Source organism: Chaetodon trifascialis, chromosome 3, assembly GCF_039877785.1.
Source record: "Chaetodon trifascialis isolate fChaTrf1 chromosome 3, fChaTrf1.hap1, whole genome shotgun sequence".
NCBI lineage: Eukaryota > Metazoa > Chordata > Actinopteri > Chaetodontiformes > Chaetodontidae > Chaetodon > Chaetodon trifascialis.
In genome coordinates, this window is record NC_092058.1 from 2,508,018 (window position 1) to 2,530,132 (window position 22,115).

A 22,115-nucleotide genomic window follows, 5' to 3' on the forward strand; every position below is an offset into this window, starting at 1 on the left:
GACTCGGTTTAAACGCAGACACTCATTCACTTCAGGTTCGGACTCCTGTTGGAGTAAACGGAGGAAAACGGCTCGCGCTCTCGTCCAAACTCGCAGGAAAACAACGTGAAATCACTCGGGTACACTTCGGGAAACAACGACTGAGGGATTCACATCCGAGCTGGACATCCGATAAGAGCGTATCGATTTATTTGGTCGAACTGATTGATCAGGCGCGGTGTGTGTTTTCCTTGGGAAAGCCAAACACACACACACAGTCACAGGTTGCTAGCGGAGTTAACGCTAACCTAGCTAGCCAAGTTAGCTAGCCGCGGTTAGCTGTGTATTCCCTTCAGCCGCTTCTTCAACCAGCGGGATAAACTTTTCAAAAAAGCCGTCAGACATTTTCCAGACAGCCTGCTCTCTGATTCAGTCACGATGTGGTGTTTTTTGGGACGTTTATCGAGTTGGCCGGCCGGTAGCATCGGCTGACGAGCGTTGGTGTGTCGGTTTGTCTCGACCTGGATTTTACTCCTCTGTGCTTTTTCTCGTTTTTCACGGCCGTTTTTGGCTGTTTCTGCTAAAGGTGGACTTTACTCTCTGTGGGTGTCGTAACTCTAAATTTAAAAGGCCTCCATTGATTCTTCTCTCGGAATATTTCTTGGCTGGAAGTTTTTTCTTTTTTCTCTCGGGAGGTAAAAAGTTTGCGTGTTGGGAAGTTGAGGAGGATTTTTCCGAGCCTGTGGAAAAATGGATGCGGGTATAGAGAAGGAATGCAGCGCCTTGGGAGGGCTCTTCCAGCTCATCATGAACGACATGAAGGTAGGAAAAACAGTGAAATCCACTTTTTAATCCCTGAAAATCACCTCAGCGTGTTATTTTTTAGATTATGCTCTTTATATATTTTGTATTTTATATTGAAAAATAGCTGTTTGTCTTCATTCTTCCGGTTTTGTCTCATTCTTTCCACCTTATTTCTCCCCTTCTTTACCTTTTCTCACTGCATTTGCTTTATGTTTTAGCTTCTCCTGCAGACGTCACACGCTGCACACGCGGACACATGCAGGGCTTCCATGTTGAAATGAGAAATAAAGTACATGAACTTGAGCAGGTTTAATGTTGGCAGTGCAGGTCTGAGTCCATTCATTCTAAATGGAGATTTTCCTGCATCTCTTCACTCGTTTCCTCCTCCTCAGATCTGATATCCACATTTACATTTCTCTCTTTTATTGTGCCTTTCGTTACTTCACACTTGCCAAAGTGGCGATGAGCCTAAAATAACGCTTGAACGCAGTGAAAAGTAGGTGAAATTCAAAGGAAGGAGTCCCAGGGATGAGCCCGTAAGCCGGAGGTGCTCATAAAACCTCGAAATATGGGTTATTATGGGCTGGATTTAGAAGGAGTGGAGTGGAGTGTGCTGATGTTGATTGGGTAATGAATGAGCTGAGGTTAAAACTGGAAGTGGGCCATCTGAGAGGGTAACGGAGCTGGATGGGGGTGGATTTTACCAGCTGTGTGCTCTTTGATGTTTGTCAAGCAGGCTGCCCTTTGCTGCCTGTCTGCCTGTCTGTCTGTCTGCCTGTCTGTCTGCCTGCCTGTCTGTCTGTCTGTCTGCCTGTCTGTCTGCCTGCCTGCCTGTCTGTCTGTCTGCCTGTCTGTCTGCCTGCCTGTCTGTCTGTCTGCCTGTCTGTCCCCCTGCCTGTCCGTCTGCCTGTCTGTCTGTCTGCCTGTCTGTCCCCCTGCCTGTCCGTCTGCCTGTCTGTCTGTCTGTCTGTCTGTCTGTCTGTCTGTCTGTCTGCCTGCCTGCCTGCCTGTCTGTCTGTCTGCCTGCCTGTCTGTCTGTTTGTCTGTCTGCCTGCCTGCCTGCCTGTCTGTCTGTCTGTCTGCCTGTCTGTCCCCCTGCCTGTCCGTCTGCCTGCCTGCCTGCCTGCCTGTCTGTCTGTCTGTCCGTCTGTCTGTCTGTCTGTCTGTCTGTCTGTCTGCCTGCCTGCCTGCCTGTCTGTCTGCCTGTCTGTCTGCCTGCCTGTCTGTCTGTCTGCCTGTCTGTCCCCCTGCCTGTCCGTCTGTCTGTCTGTCTGTCTGTCTGTCTGTCTGTCTGTCTGTCTGTCTGCCTGCCTGTCTGTCTGTCTGCCTGTCTGTCCCCCTGCCTGTCCGTCTGTCTGTCTGCCTGTCTGTCTGTCTGTCTGTCTGCCTGTCTGTCTGTCTGCCTGCCTGTCTGTCTGCCTGTCTGTCTGCCTGCCTGTCTGTCTGCCTGCCTGTCTGTCTGTCTGCCTGCCTGTCTGTCTGTCTGCCTGCCTGTCTGTCTGCCTGCCTGTCTGTCTGCCTGTCTCACTGCCCTCAGATGTTTTCCACTCAGCTGTGTTTACGACCTGCTGGTGTCTTCAGGATGGAACCGAAGCCATTCAGTGAATATTTGTTCTGGACTAAACGTCATCATCTCGTCATGTGACAGAGGTCCCGCTGGCTTCTGTCGGTGGGTTTCCAGTTAAAGACAGACCCCTGAGCGCTGATCTGCCTGATAAAACAGGTCGTTTGGATGGTCCAAAATATAAAAAGTGCAAAGAACAGTCTCAAAATGTCACCTTAAAGAGACAAACTCCCTGACTTTGTCGTAACGTCCCCAGATTTTGGATTGTGCGTCTCTAAAAGGTACGACAACAAACCCAAAGTGTTTGTTTACGTCGTCAACATATGATGTAAACAGCCTCTGTTTTGACCAGTTTTAACAGATGTTTTAGCATCTGCATCGATTTAGAGCAACAAGAGATCACAGTCCAGCTGAGTGATGCTCGGATGCCCTCCCCACACGTCAGTTCACGTTTGACTTGATCAGCGTGATCAAAGTCAAACCAACTGATTGGCTTTTTACTCTGTATACATCATGAATATTGAAAAATACTCATCACGGTTTCCCAGAGCCAGAAGTGACGCCAAAAACCTGCTTAACTCTCATAAATGACAAAGAAAAGCAGCAAATCCTCACGTTTAAGAAGCTGGAACCAGCAAACGTTAATGGAAATTTTCTGTCCATCAGTACTTGATGGACTAATTGTTGCAGCTCTCGCTTAGTTTTGTGTTTGCTGTCAGTGTTTTTTGCTTTGGCCGCTCTATGTTTCAGCTGAATGTCTCTCAGCGCTTCATTTATCTCGGTCACAATTCTTCAATACCCAGATTTTAAGGGATCCAGCAAAATATTTGCTGGTGTTGGTGGTTCGTTGATGAGATGACAGCTCTGCATCTATTTTAATAATCGATTAATCAGGATTTTAAAGCAGAAACCTTCAAGCTGAAGTCCTGCGGCTTTTCTCAGGCTTTCATTCCCGTAAACTGAATATTTTTCGATTGTGGTCGAACAAAGAAAACCATTTTAAGACGCCGTTTGGAGCTCTGCGAAACAATGGTGCTCATTTTCCACTATTTTCTGATTGATTAACTGAGAGAATAGTCAGCTGACTGATCAATAAGGAAACTAATCATTAGTTACAGCCTTGGTTGACAATCAAAAATCACATACTGTTAAGATCATTGTTATCAGCTGTTTGCCTGTAATGATTGCTTTGACTCTCTGTTTAAGCTGAACTCTGTTGAGATGACGCCATCACAGATGCGTCAGTGAAGCTGCTGCTGTGCTACACCACAAGTAAACTCTGCAGACAACAAACAACAAACAAACACAAAGAACAAGAAGCCTGATTCACAGAATAAGTTTAAAAAAACATCACGCTGCAGAGCTTCAAGCTGGAAACCATCAGAGGAAACGTTCAGCCGCAGCAGAAGACCCCAAACAAGCAGAAAATACTAATAATCCGGCCGCCGGTGGTGTGCGTTTCAGAGGAAACAGTCTGACGTGAAGTGAGATGCTCGAAAAGCGAGTACGAGAGGCGGCGCTGAGACGTTAGATCATATGACACCTGCAGCAGGTGATGGAGGCACAGAGGGTGATGGTGGACCTGAAGGCCTGCATGGAAATGACTCATCAGACCGCAGGTGGTGGTTCAGCACAGGTAAACTGTGCAAAGGTGGATCTTCAGGTGACTCGCTGGATTCACAGTCGTCCCGCTGAGCGCGTTTTAAAGATGCCTCAACGCCACGTTTTCAGACCGACTCCCACGAGCTCTACGACAGGAAGCGGCGGGGCGTTCGCTCCGCTGCCGCGAGTGACTGCGCCTCACCGGAGAGGTTAGATCTCCGCGAGATGAAGGATTTGAGGAAGATGAGGCGGTCTGTCGTTTCAGGCCGAGTTAGAACGTTTTGGATGTGACGTGATGGAACTTGCAGACGTTCTGCCGCGAGAACAGCGAGCGGTGCACGAGTCGCCTCTGCTGTCAGATGTTAGGGAGCGGGGACGGTTATTGTGTGTGTGTGTGTGTGTGTGTGTGTGCGCGTCGGCATGTGCATGATTGTGATTGTGATTTGGAGATTGTGGTATCATATCTTGATATTTTACCAACATGGCAAAGAACCAATGAGGGCACTCCTGCCATCTGCCCCCCCCCCCCCCCCACACACACACACACAGGCGTCATGTCTGATTAAAGAGTGGCTGTTGGGATAAAGCGCTCCTCGGGGCGTCGTCACACGCCTCACGCTCTGCTCGGTCAGCAGACGTGACGGCGCTCGCTGCAGATCACAGCTCACTGTGTGATTTAACCAGCAGCCGTTTAAAGTTTGAAGCTGAGGGCTTCAGGACCGCTGTGACACCGATTCCCACAAGATAACTGATCCGAAATACTCGGACTTAAGACGGAAGCGTGTCGAAGCGGCGAGCCTGCAGAGGCGAGCGTGAGCTGAGTGACGCTGTCAGGGCTGCCAGCCTGATGATGTCATCATATCCCACAAATGCTCCGTTCATAACAACAAACATAAAAATAACAGCCATCTTTATTTGTGCAGCATCTTTCTTAACGAGGTTATAAGCTGTATTCTGGAACAGGCCTGAACCCGAGCAGACTGTGTGTGACGCTTGCTGAGAAAACGTTGCGTTCGTGTGGACGAAAGGTGAAAATGGAGAGAAAACACTTCAGGTTTGTCGGCGTGTTGTGAGCTCGTTTTACTCCGCAGCATCTGTTGGGTCGCATCCGAGGAACAAATCTGTTCAGGTTGGTTGTTGCTGTGTGAACAAAAAAGCGTTTGTAATGGAGTTACTTCAGCATGCGGAACAACGGTGTCAAGAAGTGGGAGTGGGTGATTTTTTATTTAGTGTTTTTTAGTCTCTTCTGTGCTTTCTTGTTTTAATTCCTGCCTGTAACATCCTGATTTTTGAAACTGGTCGTTTGTGCCTGCGGCGCCGAAAGGCCACGGCTTTATGGGATGAACCACATTTCTTAAATACGTGCGCTGTGACGGCCTTTCAAGTGTTTTAATCTTCAGTATTTCTGCGTTACTGAAGAAAAAAATCGATTAGACTGTCAATCACCCCGAAGAAGAGATGGTCATTTAAGGCCCGGCCGTATTACTTCCTGTTCGGAGGAAAGTCAGCGTTCTGAAGCGGCTTCACGGGACCTTCGGGTTCTCGTGGAGAGAGACAGACAGCTTATTGATTTCTGTCCTGCTATATCAGGAGCGACATTATGAGTCATCGCTCTCCGTCCCCGCTCTCACCCGTCCCTCCATCCTCCTTCACTCTCGCTTTCAGCCTCGTGTTTCCTCCGTCTTCCATCTTTTCTGCTCTCTTTTCTCCTCGGTCGCCCCCCCCCAGCTCATCTCTCCATCTGCTCCTTTCTTCTTCTTCTTCCTCTTTTCGTCCCACCTCCTCCAGCCCCCCCCATTCACCAGGATTTGATCAGTGTTTGAGTATTAAATTTATTCTCCGTTAACTCGACTTTAAAGGAAAAATGTCACTCAGAACAACATCGACCTCCTTCACTTGTAGTGTATGAAGTGTGTGTGTGTGTGTGTGTGTGTGTGTGTGTGTGTGTGTGTGTGTGTGTGTGTGTGTGTGTGTGTGTGTGTGTGTAGAACTAGCCATTCTCCATTTCTACATGGACACACACACTCATATATAGACAGGACTGATTATAAAACACAGTAATGCAGTTATAACCATTGTTACGCGCTCAGGAAAATACAAGCTTTTCTCACACAAGTTGTTTTGACCTGAGCGATCACGGCACAATTACATGGAACACACACACACACACACACACACACACACACACACACACACACACACGTGTGTATTCAAGAACACACCCTACAACTACAGGCCATAATGTGAAGTGGTGTCATCAAGGCTTCGTCACATCACTGATATAATACTTTATAGTTCCTGATAGTGTGTGTGTGTGTGTGTGTATGTGTGTCTATGGGAGGAGGGAGTGTTTGATTACTGCTGACAGGAAAATGGGCAGCCTCAGGTGCACATGGACGGGGGAGGAGAAGAGGAGCCATGCCTCCCCCTCCTCTTCCTCCTCCTCCTCCTCAAATGAGGAACAAAAACTGTGTTGCGTTCAGGTGCTCCTCAACTTGTTAGTCATCTCAAACTTTGTCACCAGGAAGTTTACCCTCAAACAATAAGCCAGACTGGGATCATTTTCCAGCTTTCCAGTACTGGTTTCACTGGTTTCTGTTTCACCTGAAGACACAGTGCTTCACAGTACGTGTCAGAGCGGTCCAGAGCAGATCCTTTGGGTGGATCCGTGATCCACGTGTGTGTATGGAGCATAAAGCAGATCTCTTCTGGTCGAGTGTGGGGGTGTGAAGAGTGGTTGGGGCTCGGCTCTGACTTCAGACCGAGACTGAAACACCTCCGACACTAATGAATCTCTTCTGTCTTTCTCATTAGCAAAGTCCAGTAAAACCACAAACAAACACACCAGTTAATGTCAGTCCTGTCAGTAAGTCTGTCGTATGACTGAACACGTTTGAATCAGGACCTGAACAGGTGATCAGCAGTGGTGTCGGACATTTCTGCAGACGTTAAAGTGTTCGATTGGACTTGGTATCAGCAGATAATAAAATACTGAATGAAAGACTCAGACTGGGGCTAAAAAACGTGATTTGGACATCTGTGACTGTGACTTTGATATTTGCGACAGTGCAAACTACTAAACATCCATTACCTTCATTAAGAGTAGTGTTGTTTTTGGTGGCCTGTTTTAATTTTAGTCCTAGTCTAGTCTTTGTGTCAAGCTGTCATTTTAGTTTTTATTAGTTTTAATCACGTTCATAGTCAAGTTTCAGTCGACTAATAGTCTGAGCACTTTAGTCCTATTTTTGTCAGAATTATCCGTGACTGTTTTCGTCTAGTTTTAGTCAATGAAAACTGTATTTTAGTCTCTTTTTAGTAATGCAGTTCTATTTAACCCAGTCAATATAGTATAAGTACCTTGTAGTACAGACGAAACCAACATTTTCTTTTAGCCAAAGCAAGAATGAACCTCGGCTGGCCGGCCATCGGTCCCGTCCTCTGCGTCAGCTGTCTGTCGCTAACGCTAACCTACCGCAGCTGCAGCTTCTAAATAACGCCGCGAGCGGGAGCTAATGCCGTGATGTCGCTGTGACTGTGCAGCGTGACCTGATGCAGCCCCTGAAGTGAGACACAGGAAACGGAAACACTGCAAAATGATAAGAACGAAGTGACTAAACGAGACGAAATAACGTTAGAACATCTCGTCTCGTCTTGTTTTAGTCAACGAGAATGAAGAGACATTTTAACAGAGCTTTTATTTTGTAAACAACATTTAGTCCCGTTTTTATTCGTAAACAATATTGCATTATATATTTAACTATAGTTTTCGTCACAGAACCAGCATTTACGTTGCGTCTCGTCTGGTTTTCGTCACTTGATAAAGGTTCGTTGACGGCGATATTTAGTCATAATTTTCATTTTCGAAAGCAGCAGCACTCTAGAGTCTGCTGAGTGTAGGGACGGTAAATTCAACTTACTTAATAGTGTTTCTGAAATCTTTGTGTTCTTGAATGCAGTCTTTCTAAGCGGCTTTGGCTGAAGGCACCTGCTGGGTAGATGAGCTGTAATGACGCTGCTGAGCTGAGGAAGCAGTACATTGATTTTAGGGTGCTGGTGTATTTCAGAGCGGATAGGAACGTGTTTCACTCGTTCAGACAGACAGATGGAAGAAAGCCTCGATGAGACGTGTTTTTCAGTGACCAAAGCTCGCAGATCAGAGGCTGTTGATACCAGGACTGTGGATTATGGGATGCTGCTGACTGAGTAAATGCACTTAAAGAACGCTGAGTTTCTCTAAATCATGTGAAGGGGCGTTTTAGAGGAGACGGATCCGTTCTGACGTGTTCGGTCTAGAAATCCAGACTAGGATCCGGCTCATCGCAGCCAGAGGCTTGATGGAAAGTTTGGAAGGAAGGAAGGGTGAAGGTGAGTCCACAGGTGGAGAGAGATGGAGGTGATGAGTCGGCATGGCCGGCTGCAGTTCAGTAGAGGGCGTGGGTCTGTAACACACCTCGCTGCTGGGTGACACCTGCACACGGCAGGCACCAGCTTTCAGGACTGAGGCTTTTCCAGGAGCTTTTATGAGCAGATGTTTGAGGAATTTAGGAAGGAAATTTGAGCTTCTATCAGTGGAATTTCTTGTGTGGAGTTAAAGGTTTGTAAAGCAGATTTGATGCATTGCTTTCGCGTAGACTTTGATTTGACAGATTTGGAAGTTTTGATTACTTTCAATGTGTTTTTTTAATCTTGATCTAAGAATTATATTAATTGGAGACACTGATGCGTAATCAGTAAGAGACGCACAGACAGTATGCCAAGAAACAGAAACACACAAACTCCACGTGGAGATCAGCTGACGTCACCATCAGAACAGTGTGAGCGCAGCAGGCGCGTCATGATGTGCTGTTCAGTCAGCAGCTTTGATCATGCACGATGTTCCCGTAATCAGAGTACATGTGTGGTGTCACGATCAGCAGATTAGCACGTACACACACCCAATCAAACCAGAGAAGATGAATAATGAGAAATCCTGTTACCGGGTAGAAGCAGAGTGCAGTGAAGTGAATGCAGCTTCATGAACTAGCAGCTTCCCAAAGTCTTTATCTCATCTGTCAGTGATGCAGGTGTGATAGCACACCTGGAACTGGAAACGCCCAGATCACGTTCACACAGGTACACACATTCAGAGCAGGAAGGCCCAGAACAAGTCTGATGTGTGGCCGCTGAGCAGCTCCAGCAGTCGCTGCTAAAGGCCTAGCTCAGGGGCACCTCAGTCCCCATTTGTGACACGTTTTCTTCACCTTCAGCTCTAATAAAGGCCTGAAACGCTCTGACGATGCTTACAGTGCTGGCAGTATTAAACCAGTGCGTGCAGACACTGAAGCATTCTGCTCAAAACTCTCAGATAAGAGTCGTTTGCATGTGCTACAGTAGCCAGTCGTCTCTACCAGCTGACCTCTGACCCGAAGCCAAACTCTGAGTGGACTCAGGACACGAGCATGTGGACTTCGCTCTTTTATTTAGATTAAAGATGATGGTCTGTTTGTCTCAGTCAGGGCATCTGACCAATCCTGGAAGAAGCCATTCAGAAAGTGTAGCGTGAAGAGCTGAATGAGATGTCCTCTGTCCGTGTTCCTGGACGGTCGTCTCTGTCATGTCCAGGGTCATTGTCCCTCTGCGTGTTTGGATTGTTTTGCTCGTCTTTTGGCTGGTTTGCTTTGAGGAGCTGTGAGGAATTTGCTGCTGGTGCTTCATGTCTGTCATTCTGCTGCTAACCGGTCTGCCTGATGATGACGATGACGATGATGACGATGATGATGGAGAGACGTACAGACAGACAGACAGACAAACATGCCTGAGTCAGTGTGACATCAGTCAACCTGTCTGCCGTCGCTGCAGAGGCGCAGAGGGAGGACGGAGCAGAGAAACGAACGATTGAACTCTCTAAATCTGTCATTTCTTTACTCCTCGGCGTCACTTCAGGCGTCAGGCTTCACCACGAGATTTCAGCCTGGACATCGGCTGATCGAGCCGCAGCTAAGAGGTGACCGTGTGCCTCTCAGACACACCGAGAGGAGCGCAGAACAGCCCGGACGCCACAGTCTGCCTGCGCCCTGCGTTAAAGAAAAGCTCGTGAGTTATGTAAGAGCAGTGAACATCCAGGCCGTCTGCTCGTAGACTTCACTGAACAAACCATTAACCTGATGTTGACACACCCCGCTTTCCCCTCTTTCTCTTTGAGTCAACCAGCGTTGCTCAAACACGGCGTCAAACAAACCGTCGACCTGCTGTTTGAACAGTCTCGCCCTCTCTCGCCCTCTCTCGCCCTCTCTCGCCCTCTCTCGCCCTCTCTCCCTCCATGCGGCTTCAGCACAGTTGCTTCGATGCCACAGCAGTGGACAAAATGTCCAGTGATGTCTTCAGTGGGCTTCAGCCTGAGAGCCAGATGTGAGAGATGTACCAATGTTGTTTTTTGGTCTTTTCATGAGATTTATTGACAGTAAGAACAATGAAGAACGATAAATCAACAGGCCGGTGAGGTAAAGACATGGAGGAGAATACATGTGTGTAACCTGAACATTGTTTCCTCTTCATTAAAGGAAAAGTGATAGTTGAAGGGTTGATGGTTGATAGGTGTTCCTCTGTTGTGTGCAGTCACGCTCAAACTGGTTTCAAAGGAATTTCCATCATCACATGCTTTTGGTAAATGCCACAGTGACAAAGTGAGTTATGATAAGACGTCCGTCAGTGTTCCCATACGCCCCACGCCAGCCTGTTTCCCCTCCTGCAACCAAGCAGCCACAGGTGGAAGGCGAAATGAGCAGCAGTGGTGTTGGAAGCTGCATGAAGAGCGATGGTTTACAGAAGGACGCTGCGAAGGAGATTTGTTTTGTTTCTAACGAGGAAGTGAACATTTAAACAGTGTTTGCAGTCCCGGCGTGTTCTTATCGTCTGTTTGGCGTCCACACGGTGAAGTAATGCAGGAGGCAGGAGGCTCTAACATGAGCTGACACACACACACACACACACACAAACACACACACCTCCCAAATCTGAACTACGCTTGTGCAGCCTCTCCTGTGAGACAAGCTGATTGGCTGATCCGGCCTCCTGAAGCGAAAGACTGAACTGAACGGAGCATGTTAAATCCAAAACGTCTGTCTGTGCGTGTCTCCTGACAGTGAACCGTAAAACCAGTTGACTGGAGGTTGTGCTTAGAGGCTGTTTACACTGATAAATACTTCTGATTAATACCTGCACCTCCCCAAACTGTTACCGGATTATCTGCAAATTAGCAGTCAGTCGTATACAAGCAGCACTTGGCAGTCAGTCGAATGCATGAGCGCACATGCAGAAGTGAGACAGAGCTGCCGCGCACACGCCCAACCACATACCAAAAATCACCAGCATGTGTGTTTTAAAAGTGAAGCGCAGGCGGAAAGGCGTGGCAGAACGAGAGGCGGGCCGGCCGGCGTTTGGTCAGGCGGCGTCGGTCGGTCGGCCGGCACAAAGCCGCCGTGTGTTTGTGAGGCAGCTTCAGCCGTTTGGATGGAGGCAGCTCACGTTCTGCCCAATGCCAGCTCTCACTCAGATAACCTGACCACTGACCACAGCTGTTACTGCTCCTCCATCTGACTGAGCCATTAAATGAACGAATGGCCAGCTTGGTGGTTGACTAGCCGACCGAGTGACTCGAGGTCTTTCTAGAGTCGTCCAGGACTCTAGAAAAGTCAACACTGGCAGCGTCACGCAAGTCTGTCCTCAGCTCTGTCTCTGTCTCTCTGCCGGTCAGTAGAGCGAGTCAGGATTAGCGTGGTCGGATTAAACGCTGATGGCAGCTGACTACACACGCACACACACACACACACACACACACACACAGACTATAGGTAACAGTATACCTGGTCATGCTGTCTGGTTGACTGAGCAGGTAGGATAACAGCTCTGTGCGTCTTCTATACATGGAGAGCTCAGACTGTGAGTGGAGTTTAGTGTGTCAGAGCTGGTGGAGCCTGCAGGCCTTCGTCCACTCGTCTTAACTTTTTTAGGCCGCTGCAGTTCATCAGATGCCTGGAACGAAGTTCCCAAGCCACCACAGACTAAGAGCGACCACCTTTTTAGAAAGTGGGAAATGAATTGTTTGATTCATGTTTGATATTTTAACTCTTCAATTTATCAAACTTTGTCAAGTCGTATTCTGTGAGTTGTCCTTTTCAGCGCTGCAGATGATTCATCATGTTAGGCACAACCTGATTTTTTTAGGTTGATTTTGCTAAAGTCTGGTAACAAAATACTGGCATGTAGTCCTTTTTTAATACGTACCATGAATAAATCCGTTTAATGGCTGCTTGCTCAGACTGAAACCTCATTCATAACGTTATTCAGCCACGACCTCTGGTGCGTTGTCTTGGACGTAGTCGGCTCTTTAGTCTCCAGGAGCCCTCTGGACACAGTGACCCTTGTGGATCCCAGGACTCTAATTTAGCGACCGCTGCTGTAAAGCTCTCAGTATCAAGCTTCAGTTGACCCTGATAATCTGTCTGTCTGTGGTCTTTTCAGCCCAGTTGCTACAAAACCACCGCTGGAATATTTTGTCTGCGTCTGACTGCGACATTCCTGGCAGTCACAACAAATCCTGACAGAATTTAAGGTTTAGGCGAGAAGTGGCGGGGGAACGAGAGGGGCCCTCCAGGAGCCTGCAGACTGAAATCCAAGCAGCAGACTGGATTTTCAGCGTAGCTTCTTTGTCCAGGGTGACCTTCAGGGACTGATTGTGTGGAATAAACTTCATTCTTCAGATAACCGACGTTACATGAAGGAAGCTAAGAGTCAGAGCTGCAGCAGTTAGTCCTGTGCACAGTCTGTGGAGGAGTAATGGTACTTAACATTCACTGTTTGGTGTGTATCTTGGCTTTGGGGTCATGGTTTCGTATATTTTGCAGGGTCTTGATTTATTTTTTTAATTCCACCATCAGATGTCGACTCATTGGATATTTTTCTTGCTGTGAAAATCAAGGCGATAAAAAAGCAGGCACTTAGCATGAAATAAATGCCAGTAATGCTCATTGCACATTTGTAGTTCAGCGCTGTGGGAAATCGTGGAGGACGTCACCACTCCTGTTTGTTTTCTGAACGCCTGACTCGTGCTAATTTGACAGCTATTGTTTGCCGCCTGTGCCGAGTGTTCAGGGTGAACACGTGGACCGTTTTACCTTGTGAACATACACTGAAGACTAAGCGGACAAAAATGTTCAGAAATGTCATAAAATGCAAGCGGGAGAGCACAAGAGGTACAAGAGATTTGATTCCAGGCAGATTTATACACGAGACAATTTTCCACGCATGGATTTTCTGAAAGATTAATACGGCGAAAAACCCCTCGCATGAGATGAGCTTTTGGAAAGATTACTTCAATTCAAAGCACTCTATATTATCATGTCCAGATGATTTACTGCCTGAAATGTGCCGTCATTCACTCAATATCAGCAATTCAATAACCACTAATGATTTCAGAAGCTTTCCGTACAAATGAATGCTAAGTTCACTCCAATGTGCTTCATCTTGAGTTTTGCTTTTTGTTCTGTTTTGCTCTAAATCCCAGCATAAATTTTGTTCCAGCCGCAACCTATTTTGTCTCCGTGGGGATCAGTAACATTTTTGGAGCGCAGTCTGTTTCTGTTCATTTCCTTCTTCTTGCATTTATTCCAGGTTCGCTCTGAGTTGTTCAGCGGAGGCGTTCGGCCGTTCACCTGCAGTATTTCATGGCGCGGCGTTAAGTCCCTGCAGCCAGTAAAGCTGTCAGCCCCATGCCGTGTGCTAGCTGTGAACCAGAGGCTGGCTAACAGCTTTAGCGGTGTGGAGCTAAGAGGCTAATGGTGCAGTGCTAGGGGTTAAATCGGTATTATCCGCTCTCTGGTGCACCAGCAGAGGACAGACAGGGTGACTGGGTTCGGGAAAATAAGGAGAGAGAAAGCGGGATCGGCCTCTGCTCCGGGAGGGCTTTCCTGCATTTTAATTGAATAACCAGAACGCCTCACCAGCAGCTGCCGGTCGCAGATGTAACCCAAGGTCAGAGCCTGCAGCACCAACCGGCCTCCCATTACATAACCAGTCAGCTGCCGTTACAAAATGCAGACATAGAAACAGCTTTTACCCCACGAAGGAGCTTTTTAATCTCAGCTGAAGAGAGAAACAAAGCTTTTCTCCTCATGTGGAGCTCGTTTTCACGCTGTGTTGGTGATCAACAAAACATATTAATATACTTTGTTTCTGTTACGTTTTTTAGACCAATTTCAGCAAAGTAAAATATGAAAAACTCTGATTTATTTAATGTTATTAAAACTAATTTAACAAGCATTTTATTGGTAATTTGAGCATTATTTAGTTCCAGCTTCTCAGCCGTGATGATTTGCAGCCTATTTAAAAAAAAAAAAAAGTCTTTTGGAGTTTCTGGCGTTTCCACTGGTGTTTTTTTTTTTTTTTTTTTTTTTTTTTTCAAATTAAAATATACATAAAGAAGCTGCATGCAAACAAGTGAAATTCACGCTGCTGTGTGGTCGACGGGATTCGGGGCTCAGCAGAGATGAAGCTGAACGTTCAGCCCAGAAAGAAGCTGCAGTTTGATGGGGAATCCATCCCAGCGGCACGGCTCTGCCTTCTGTTTGTTTCTGTGTGTTCGGGGTCGGCCCCTGGCCCCCGGCCCCCGGCCCCCGGCCCCCGGCCCCCGGCCTCATGTGGAACCCCGAGAAGCCCGAAAGAGCACGAGTCTGTCAGCTGGTGATGGGTTTAACGCCGTTCAGAGGAATCTTCATTCAGTGGTGATGAAGAACTATTAACAGGCAGGTTGAAGAAGAAAACCAGTGGAGAACTGAGTTGACCAGCTGTTTACCAGTAACCCCGACCTTTGACCCCCGAGGCTAATCTTTCCTGAACGATTAAACTGCTTCTGTTGCTCCGTCTCCATCCTTCGTTCTTTCTCATTCCTCTTTTGTTTGCTGTTCTTTTCGTTTCTTTTTTTGCAAACTTTCCACGTCCTCCTCTTCCTCTCTTCATGCTCTGATGTCTTTTTTTCTTGCCTTGTGCATTTCACACCCCCGGGCTCTCATTACATTGTTTTTTTCATTTAGATCCGACCTCGAATCATTTCAGTTTGGTCCATTAATCCTCGCTGGCCTGAACGCTCGCGCTGCAGCTGTAATGCTCTGAAAGATTTTCTTTATAATCGTCCTCTCTCGGTCGCTCCACATACAACTGGTGGTTTTTATGGCTGCCGGGTTCATACATGCACCTCCCTCTGTAATTACGGTGAAGTGATGAGCATTAAGATGCACGATGTCTCATAATGTAATGTGTTTTTCATCGGGTATTGATGTGTGGATTAAAATGAAAGATTTCATTGTTTCCATCGTTTCAGGTTTGTTAGCATCACATCCGCTAATTTCCACCCTGTGCAGCGACATACCTGCCATGTTTCACACTAATACTTTAATAACAGCTCTCTCTCCCTCATTAAGGTCATAAGCTCTTTGGGATTACTGGATTGAAATAAATATTGTCAGAGCTCTGTGTCTTTGTTGAATCCTGTTGCGGTCAGACTTGTGTGAAGTTGTCGGAGGTTTAACGTCATCAATTTTCTGTGTTTGCTGCAGGCCAGTTATCCGACGTGGGAGGACTTTGTAACCAAAGGAGCCAAACTGCAGTCACAGCTCAGGTGAGACACACATGAACACACATTAAAGTCAGTGCGTGACAGCGTTGCACACTTTTAGAAGAAGTTTGCCTTTGGTATTAAAGCTCAGGCCTGTTATTGGTTCTGCTTGTTGTTGTACAGAATACTGCACTTCACATGAATACTGTATGTGTTCTGACTGACTCTCTGTGTGACACACACACACACACACACACACACACACACACACACACACACACACACACACACACACACACAGTGACCCAGTAGCTGGCTCAGTGTAATAACAGTGTAATGGTGTTTCCCAGTAGGCCAGTTTACTTTGATAAGCATCACTCTGCCTGCTGCAGACAGTCACAGTCCATTAGCCCTGCCAGTCGGCCAGCCCCACACACACACGCACACACGCACACACACACACACACACACACACACACAGATGCATGTACAAATAGGACATCCTCACTGTTCAATCTGCTCTAATGCTTAATACTACTGCTGAAGATCTGCTGCGGATAATTTGCACTCATAGCCTCGATCCAGACTCCACATTTGTGTTTGTTTGTTTAACAGCCATAAAAGTCAAAGGCATGGCTCAGTTATCGTAGCAAAACTCTCCTCGAGTGTGTGTGGACAGGTGTGTGGACAGGTGTGTAGCTGTATCTCAGTCTGTGTGTGGAATCTGTAGGAATCAGCTCAAAAACATTGCAACACAAGATCAAGGCCTTTGATGGAAATACAGCCCATTTTTTTATTTCATACGGATTTTATTTACTTGATTTTGAACACTTCTGATACATGAATTTAATGTAAACATCGGTAATGTTGGACATTGTGATCTGTAATCCAAATCTTCAGTGTAGACCAATAACAACGTACCATGTGAGCGCAGACAAACCGGAGCTTCTGTCAGACTCCTGCGGGGTTTCTTCTGTCCTCGCCGAGGAATGTGGGACTGTGAGTTTTCCCGCAGCGCCGCCCGAGTGTTGAGGCAGCAGGGGATGATGGGACGGCGGATCAAACACGTCTGCGCACACATGAAGCCACAGCAGTGTGTTCTGAGCTTTGGTTTCTGGTACCGTGTTAGCTTAAAGCCCAGATGCTAAAGGTGTTTCAGGTGCTCGTTGGAAGGTTTGATGCGACTGTTAGCTCACATTGAAGGACGATGATGGTGTGTGTGTGTGTGTGTGTGTGTGTGTGTGTGTGTGTGTGTGTGTGTGTGTGTGTGTGTGTGTGTGTGTGTGTGTGTGTGTGTGTGTGTGTGTGTGTGTGTGTGTGTGTGTGTGTGCATATGAAAGAGGATTTCCACTGAGCTCAGACCCACACTAACACACAAAGACACACAAACTATTGACAGGAGTGTCATCTGATCCTCTTAGTTAGGTTTTCGAGTGTGTGTGCGTGTGTGTGCGTGCACAGCTATAGAAGCATAGACCTGACTGGTAATGGAACACTCACACACAGACAATCGGTCCATTGAAGATGAAGATGAAGATGAAGATGATGACGGGTGTATCCAGTTGCACTCGTGCCGCTGGCCTCTCATGTGGCTCCACCGGCGCTGCTTCCAGAATAAAGTCCTTTATTTCCTTTTTAAAAGCAGCAGAGTGTGTTTACGATGCGTCCTCTGCAGCAGACTGATCCGTCCTCTGCTGTGCGTCTTTGATCTGAACCAGAGAAGACATTTTTCTGTCTCAAATTGAGACCTGCTGTCCATTCTGCAGGAGCAGAGTCCACAAATCTGACTCAGTTAATATTATTTCCGTTCATCATCATGTTTTTTCCTCAGGTGTTCAGACCAGGTGAGAATAGTGACGGGGCTGTCATTACAGTCAGATTGGGGAAGTCCTGCTTGAGCCTCATGCATAAATGCATTGTCCAAACACAGCACCTGAGTCTGACACACCTGAGAGCAGTCAGACTCCCTCACCGGCCTCCCACCTGTTAGCACATTCGGGATGTTTGTCAGAACTCGTCAGGAGAACCACCGCAGACGGGCAGCGAGGAACGATTGGTTCCTCGTGTTTGATTTGCATGAAACTGGAATTTGTTACGAGTAGAAACTTGTTTTGTTTTTGTCTGTAGCAAATAATACCGCTGCTTTCCTTAACGTGACTGTAAATGTTCTGTTGTATGTTTAACACCTGCTTTAACCAAAATATGGACTGCATGGCGGCAGCGTTGCCTGCAGCCCGTGGACAGAAACCCCTGATCAACATGTCCCAGAGTAAACTGATCTGAGCTTCTCGTCCTCTTGGTCTCTGCTTGAACTGGCAGCTTCTCGTCCTGACGCAGACTTTGTGTTCTGAATGTCGCGTTTTAAACAGTTCCAGCTCATTTACGCGCCGTGTTTGTCTTTGACTCAGGACGACCATCGTGGTGACCGGAGCCTTCCTGGACGCTTTTCAGAAGGTGGCAGACATGGCGACCGGGACCAGAGGTGAGCACGAACACACACACAGAGACAGAGCGATGCACACACACACACACACACACACACACACACACACACACACACACACACACACACACACACACACACACACACACACACACACACACACACACAGCTGGATGATCGGACACGCCGAGAGGAAAATCATTCAGACATCAGCTTCAGCTGTGTGTGTGTGTGTGTGTGTGTGTGTGTGTGTGTGTGTGTGTGTGTGTGTGTGTGTGTGTGTGTGTGTGTGTGTGTGTGTGTGTGTGTGACATCATGTGAGCCATGGGAGATGTTTTCCCTCTTCATCTGTCTGCTCTTTCCTTCCTTCTTACAGTTTGATCTTTCACTGTGTTTCTCTTTTTATTAAAAACAGTGAGATCATGAGGGAACTAATTAGCTTCGTTAAGAGAGTGTGTGTGTGTGTGTGTGTGTGTGTGTGTGTGTGTGTGTGTGTGTGTGATTCTGATAAAACACGATGTAGAAACCATTGAGGCTTGTGCTGCTGGAGGGCCAGGAAACTCGCCCAGCCAACGTTCAGCACATCCCTTTTCTTTTCTTTTCTTTTCTTTTCTTTTCTTTTCTTTTCTTTTCTTTTCTTTTCTTTTCTTTGCTCTGACTGTCTTTGGGTCGTGTTTCTCTTTTTTCTCCTGCTCTTCATGTCTTTCTCCCTCTGAAGTGACACAGTGTGTGCAGCTGCCTTGCTTTACTCTGGATTAGGTTGCACACATTCACACATACACACCTCGCGTTGCGGGGAGGTCTCGGTTCTTCGGCGCTCCAGTTTTGTGGGAAATGCTCTTGTTTGCGTTTGCCTTTAGAATTAGATATCGCAGAAAGTTTCTCCACATCAGTTTGTCAAATATAAAGATAAACCTCATGGACCCGTGTGTGATTTAGCATAGCGCTCCGCTAACTGTTGCGCTCACTGTGGACAGTTAAAGAGAGAAAGGCTTTAAGCAGAACCAGAGATATCACCTTTTGTTCTCCACACACTCTCCCTCCTTGTCAACCTGGCTCTGTGCGTTACCCACAATGCAACTCGAGCACTGATAACTCAGTCTGAGATTCCAGCGCGTTATGCTACAGGCAGCTCATGTAGCCTCAAGCACTGCTCTCTAACGTCACACCACCAGATTTTTTTCATGTTCAGAGTCGTGGTCTTCAGCTCTGAGTGATACTGACGCAGGTGGTGTCACTCGTGGCAGTTTATCAGAGGAAGCCATTTCTTTATGGATCTGGTTTTGTGCATAAGGCCGCTGTCACGTTGAGACGGCTGTGGAGCTTCCTCTCCCTCTCATGAACTCATGATTCTCCTTCATTTGAGCGTGTTCGTTGTGTTTACAGCGATGCTTTTCGCTGATGATTAACTGACACGCACCATTTTTATCACAGGCCGCTTGAAACATGGATAAAACGTCCTCTCTTCTGTGAATAGTGTTGGCACTGAGCCCTGCTGAGGCAGACTGCAGGCTGTATAAACACATGGAGGATGTGCACAGCGAACGCCGGCGGTGCCTGTGTGCTGCAGCTCTGTTCAGACAGCCGACTGCTGCTGTGATTATGTAACACAGAAGCCAGTTTGCATTTAAAGGAAATCCAGTAACGTGGGTGTGTGTGTGTGTGTGTGTGTGGGAGGGAGGTGAATCATGGCCGCTCCCCTTGTTGGAAGCCTCTGCAGACCTGCTCTGTCATGTCTCAGTGTTTGTTTTTGTTTATCAGTCATGAAGAAATACACTGTGATCAGGGTAGATGTAGTTGTTCTATGGCTGTGCCAGCTGACCCTCCCACCACCATGAAACTCAGCCCCCCCCTCAGACAGAGCAGCCTGCAGATAAATGACAGTGCACTCCTTTAAATACAGACTTTAATGTCAAACGAGCAGCTGGAGGCGGCTTCAGATCACATTCTGCAGCACATGACATCACCTGGAGCGTAACTAAAGCCTGAACGTCTCGGCATCATCGCGCATCTCATGTCACAAGACATGCAGAAAGACCAGGAGGAGAAAGTTTGAGCCACACGCAGCGATCAGCACTTCAGTCTTTATGTTGGACATGCACGGACAGCGTCTCATACCTTTGTTATGTGCACTGTCTGTGTGTGTGGACGACAGCAGGACAGGGTTACCAAAATCCACAAAACCCCGGGGACGCCATCATAACGACGGCCGTTTAACGCTCAAAGTCTGCAGCCGCTGCACGTCCTTTACAGTCAGGGACGGCGCTCCAACCCCCCCACACGCCCGCTCTGGACGTGTCTCATGAAAGCTGACATTACACTTTGTAGTTCAACCGCATGTACATCTGCTGGCCGTGTCTCTCAGAGTATATCTGGCCTTTAGCCGTGTGTGTAGGTTGTGGTTTTGGTGGTGAAACATTGTATTTTGTCAAAACTGCCTGTTTTGCCTCTGAGTCGCCAAAAGAAGCGTGTGTGTGTGTGTGTGTGTGTGTGTGTGTGTGTGTGTGTGTGTGTGTGTGTGTGTGTGTGTGTGTGTGTGTGTGTGTGTGTGTGTGTGTGTGTGTGTGTGTGTGTGCGCCACATTCATTTAGTGTAGTTTAAGAAGAAGTGCAGAACCTCTTCACACCGTTTTGATCAGCAGGATATTTCTGAATCGCTGCCATCAAACGTGACATTCGGTGAAGAAACAAAGGTCGCAGATGACACAGCTGCTCATGAGCTTTGGCTGCTGCAGCTTTTAGTCACTTATTCAATTAACAGCAATGTTAATCGCACATTGAGACAAATGCCAATAATCTGCAGCTCCAGCTCCACCAATGGAAGAACAGCAAATTCTCAAATGCTTTTGTGTCGAATATCTTTCAGTTTCGGTTGGACAGAGCGAGACATTTAGCGGCCGATGTGGATGTCTCACAGGTTTCTGACACATCGGCACGTCAGTTGTGTTCACCCATAGACTTCATAAAGCATGACGTGACGTCACCCACAGCTGCTCCTGTGAAACCTAACGGCTGGCCGACAGATATGTGATATGAGTCACTCTTCATTTCTAAGCATGTTGTGACTCGTTCCACCTTTATCAAAAACTTGCAGCTCCTGCAATGTGAATATTGCGCTTGGTCGTATTCTGATTTCAGTTATATTTCGATCGATTGTTCAGCATTAAATATCTGCCTCTAAAAACACAAATCTCGCACCTCCAGTTTTCAGTCAGTGAAAACGGAGGGCGTCCTGTTTCCCCCACAACCCCAAACCAGTTCAGCCGAGTTCACCACCACGAGAAGAGAGAGCGCTCGAAAGTCTGCTCCGGGTTTTACGGCGGATCCCCACAAAACAGCCAGACTGGCAACCCCAGGAGAAACTCCCGGGAAACACGCAGTCCACCAGATGATTCCTCCTCCCGACAGACTCCACAGACGAGGCTTATGTTTTACCACCAGTTGGCTGCAGTGATGTGGGCTTTAAAATGCACTCTGACGCCGAAGCTGGTGTGTCTTTACTCCACAGACCAGGACACACGAGACGCACTGATAGTTCGCTGTGCATGCGAAGCCTGCGTGTCACTCACTCAAAGCCTTCGCAGCCTGAATTCATGTGGCTGTGCCCTGCTCGGTGCTCGGTCCTGGCCTGGTTTGGCCCTGTTTGGCCCTTGTCTGGTTTAGCCTCGTTTGGCTCTGCAGTGGACACAAGACTGTTGCCATCTGTTAGCAGTTAGCTCAGCGCTCAAAGCTAATACGGCTGCCACACACTGCATGTTGACCAAGCACATTCCTCTCTCTGTCTCTCTCTGTCTCTGTGTTTTGACAGCTGTGTCCTCATCTACTGAAATATATCGACGACAAAAGACTCGAGAGAACGCAACGCAAATTCTGAGCGCCGCTCGCTCTGAAAGTCACAGATTTGCGTTAGTCGCAGAATCAGATTTGACCGTTCAACCTGACCGTGTGCACGCTCGTTTGTGAGTCCGCTCTCTTAATTTTCTCCAGCTGTTTGCAGCTTCTGAGCACTCATGTATCACAACAATTCGCCTGACAGCCATTTTTGACGAGTGAGCTGCAAGAGGACGCATCGAGGCGTCAGAGACATGTCCTTTTCAAAGTCTGCGCTGAGAGAGACACACGAAAAATTCAGCAGAA

The 22,115-nt window shown here is 47.4% G+C and overlaps 1 protein-coding gene across 4 annotated transcripts in view; it reads left to right on the top strand.

Moving 5' to 3' along the window:
* The window catches only part of mtss1 (MTSS I-BAR domain containing 1), a 46,363-nt gene continuing 24,248 nt past the window's right edge, over positions 1–22,115 (top strand). For 3 of the 4 annotated variants that reach the window (XM_070958889.1, XM_070958890.1, XM_070958892.1), the window contains exons 1-3: positions 584–801; positions 15,538–15,599; positions 17,945–18,018. In XM_070958889.1, coding sequence (XP_070814990.1) covers positions 730–801; positions 15,538–15,599; positions 17,945–18,018 — 208 coding nt within the window. In that variant the 5' untranslated portion in view covers positions 584–729. Of the gene's footprint in view, positions 802–15,537; positions 15,600–17,944; positions 18,019–22,115 lie in introns of all 4 variants that reach the window. The other variant, XM_070958891.1, reaches the window with a different exon arrangement.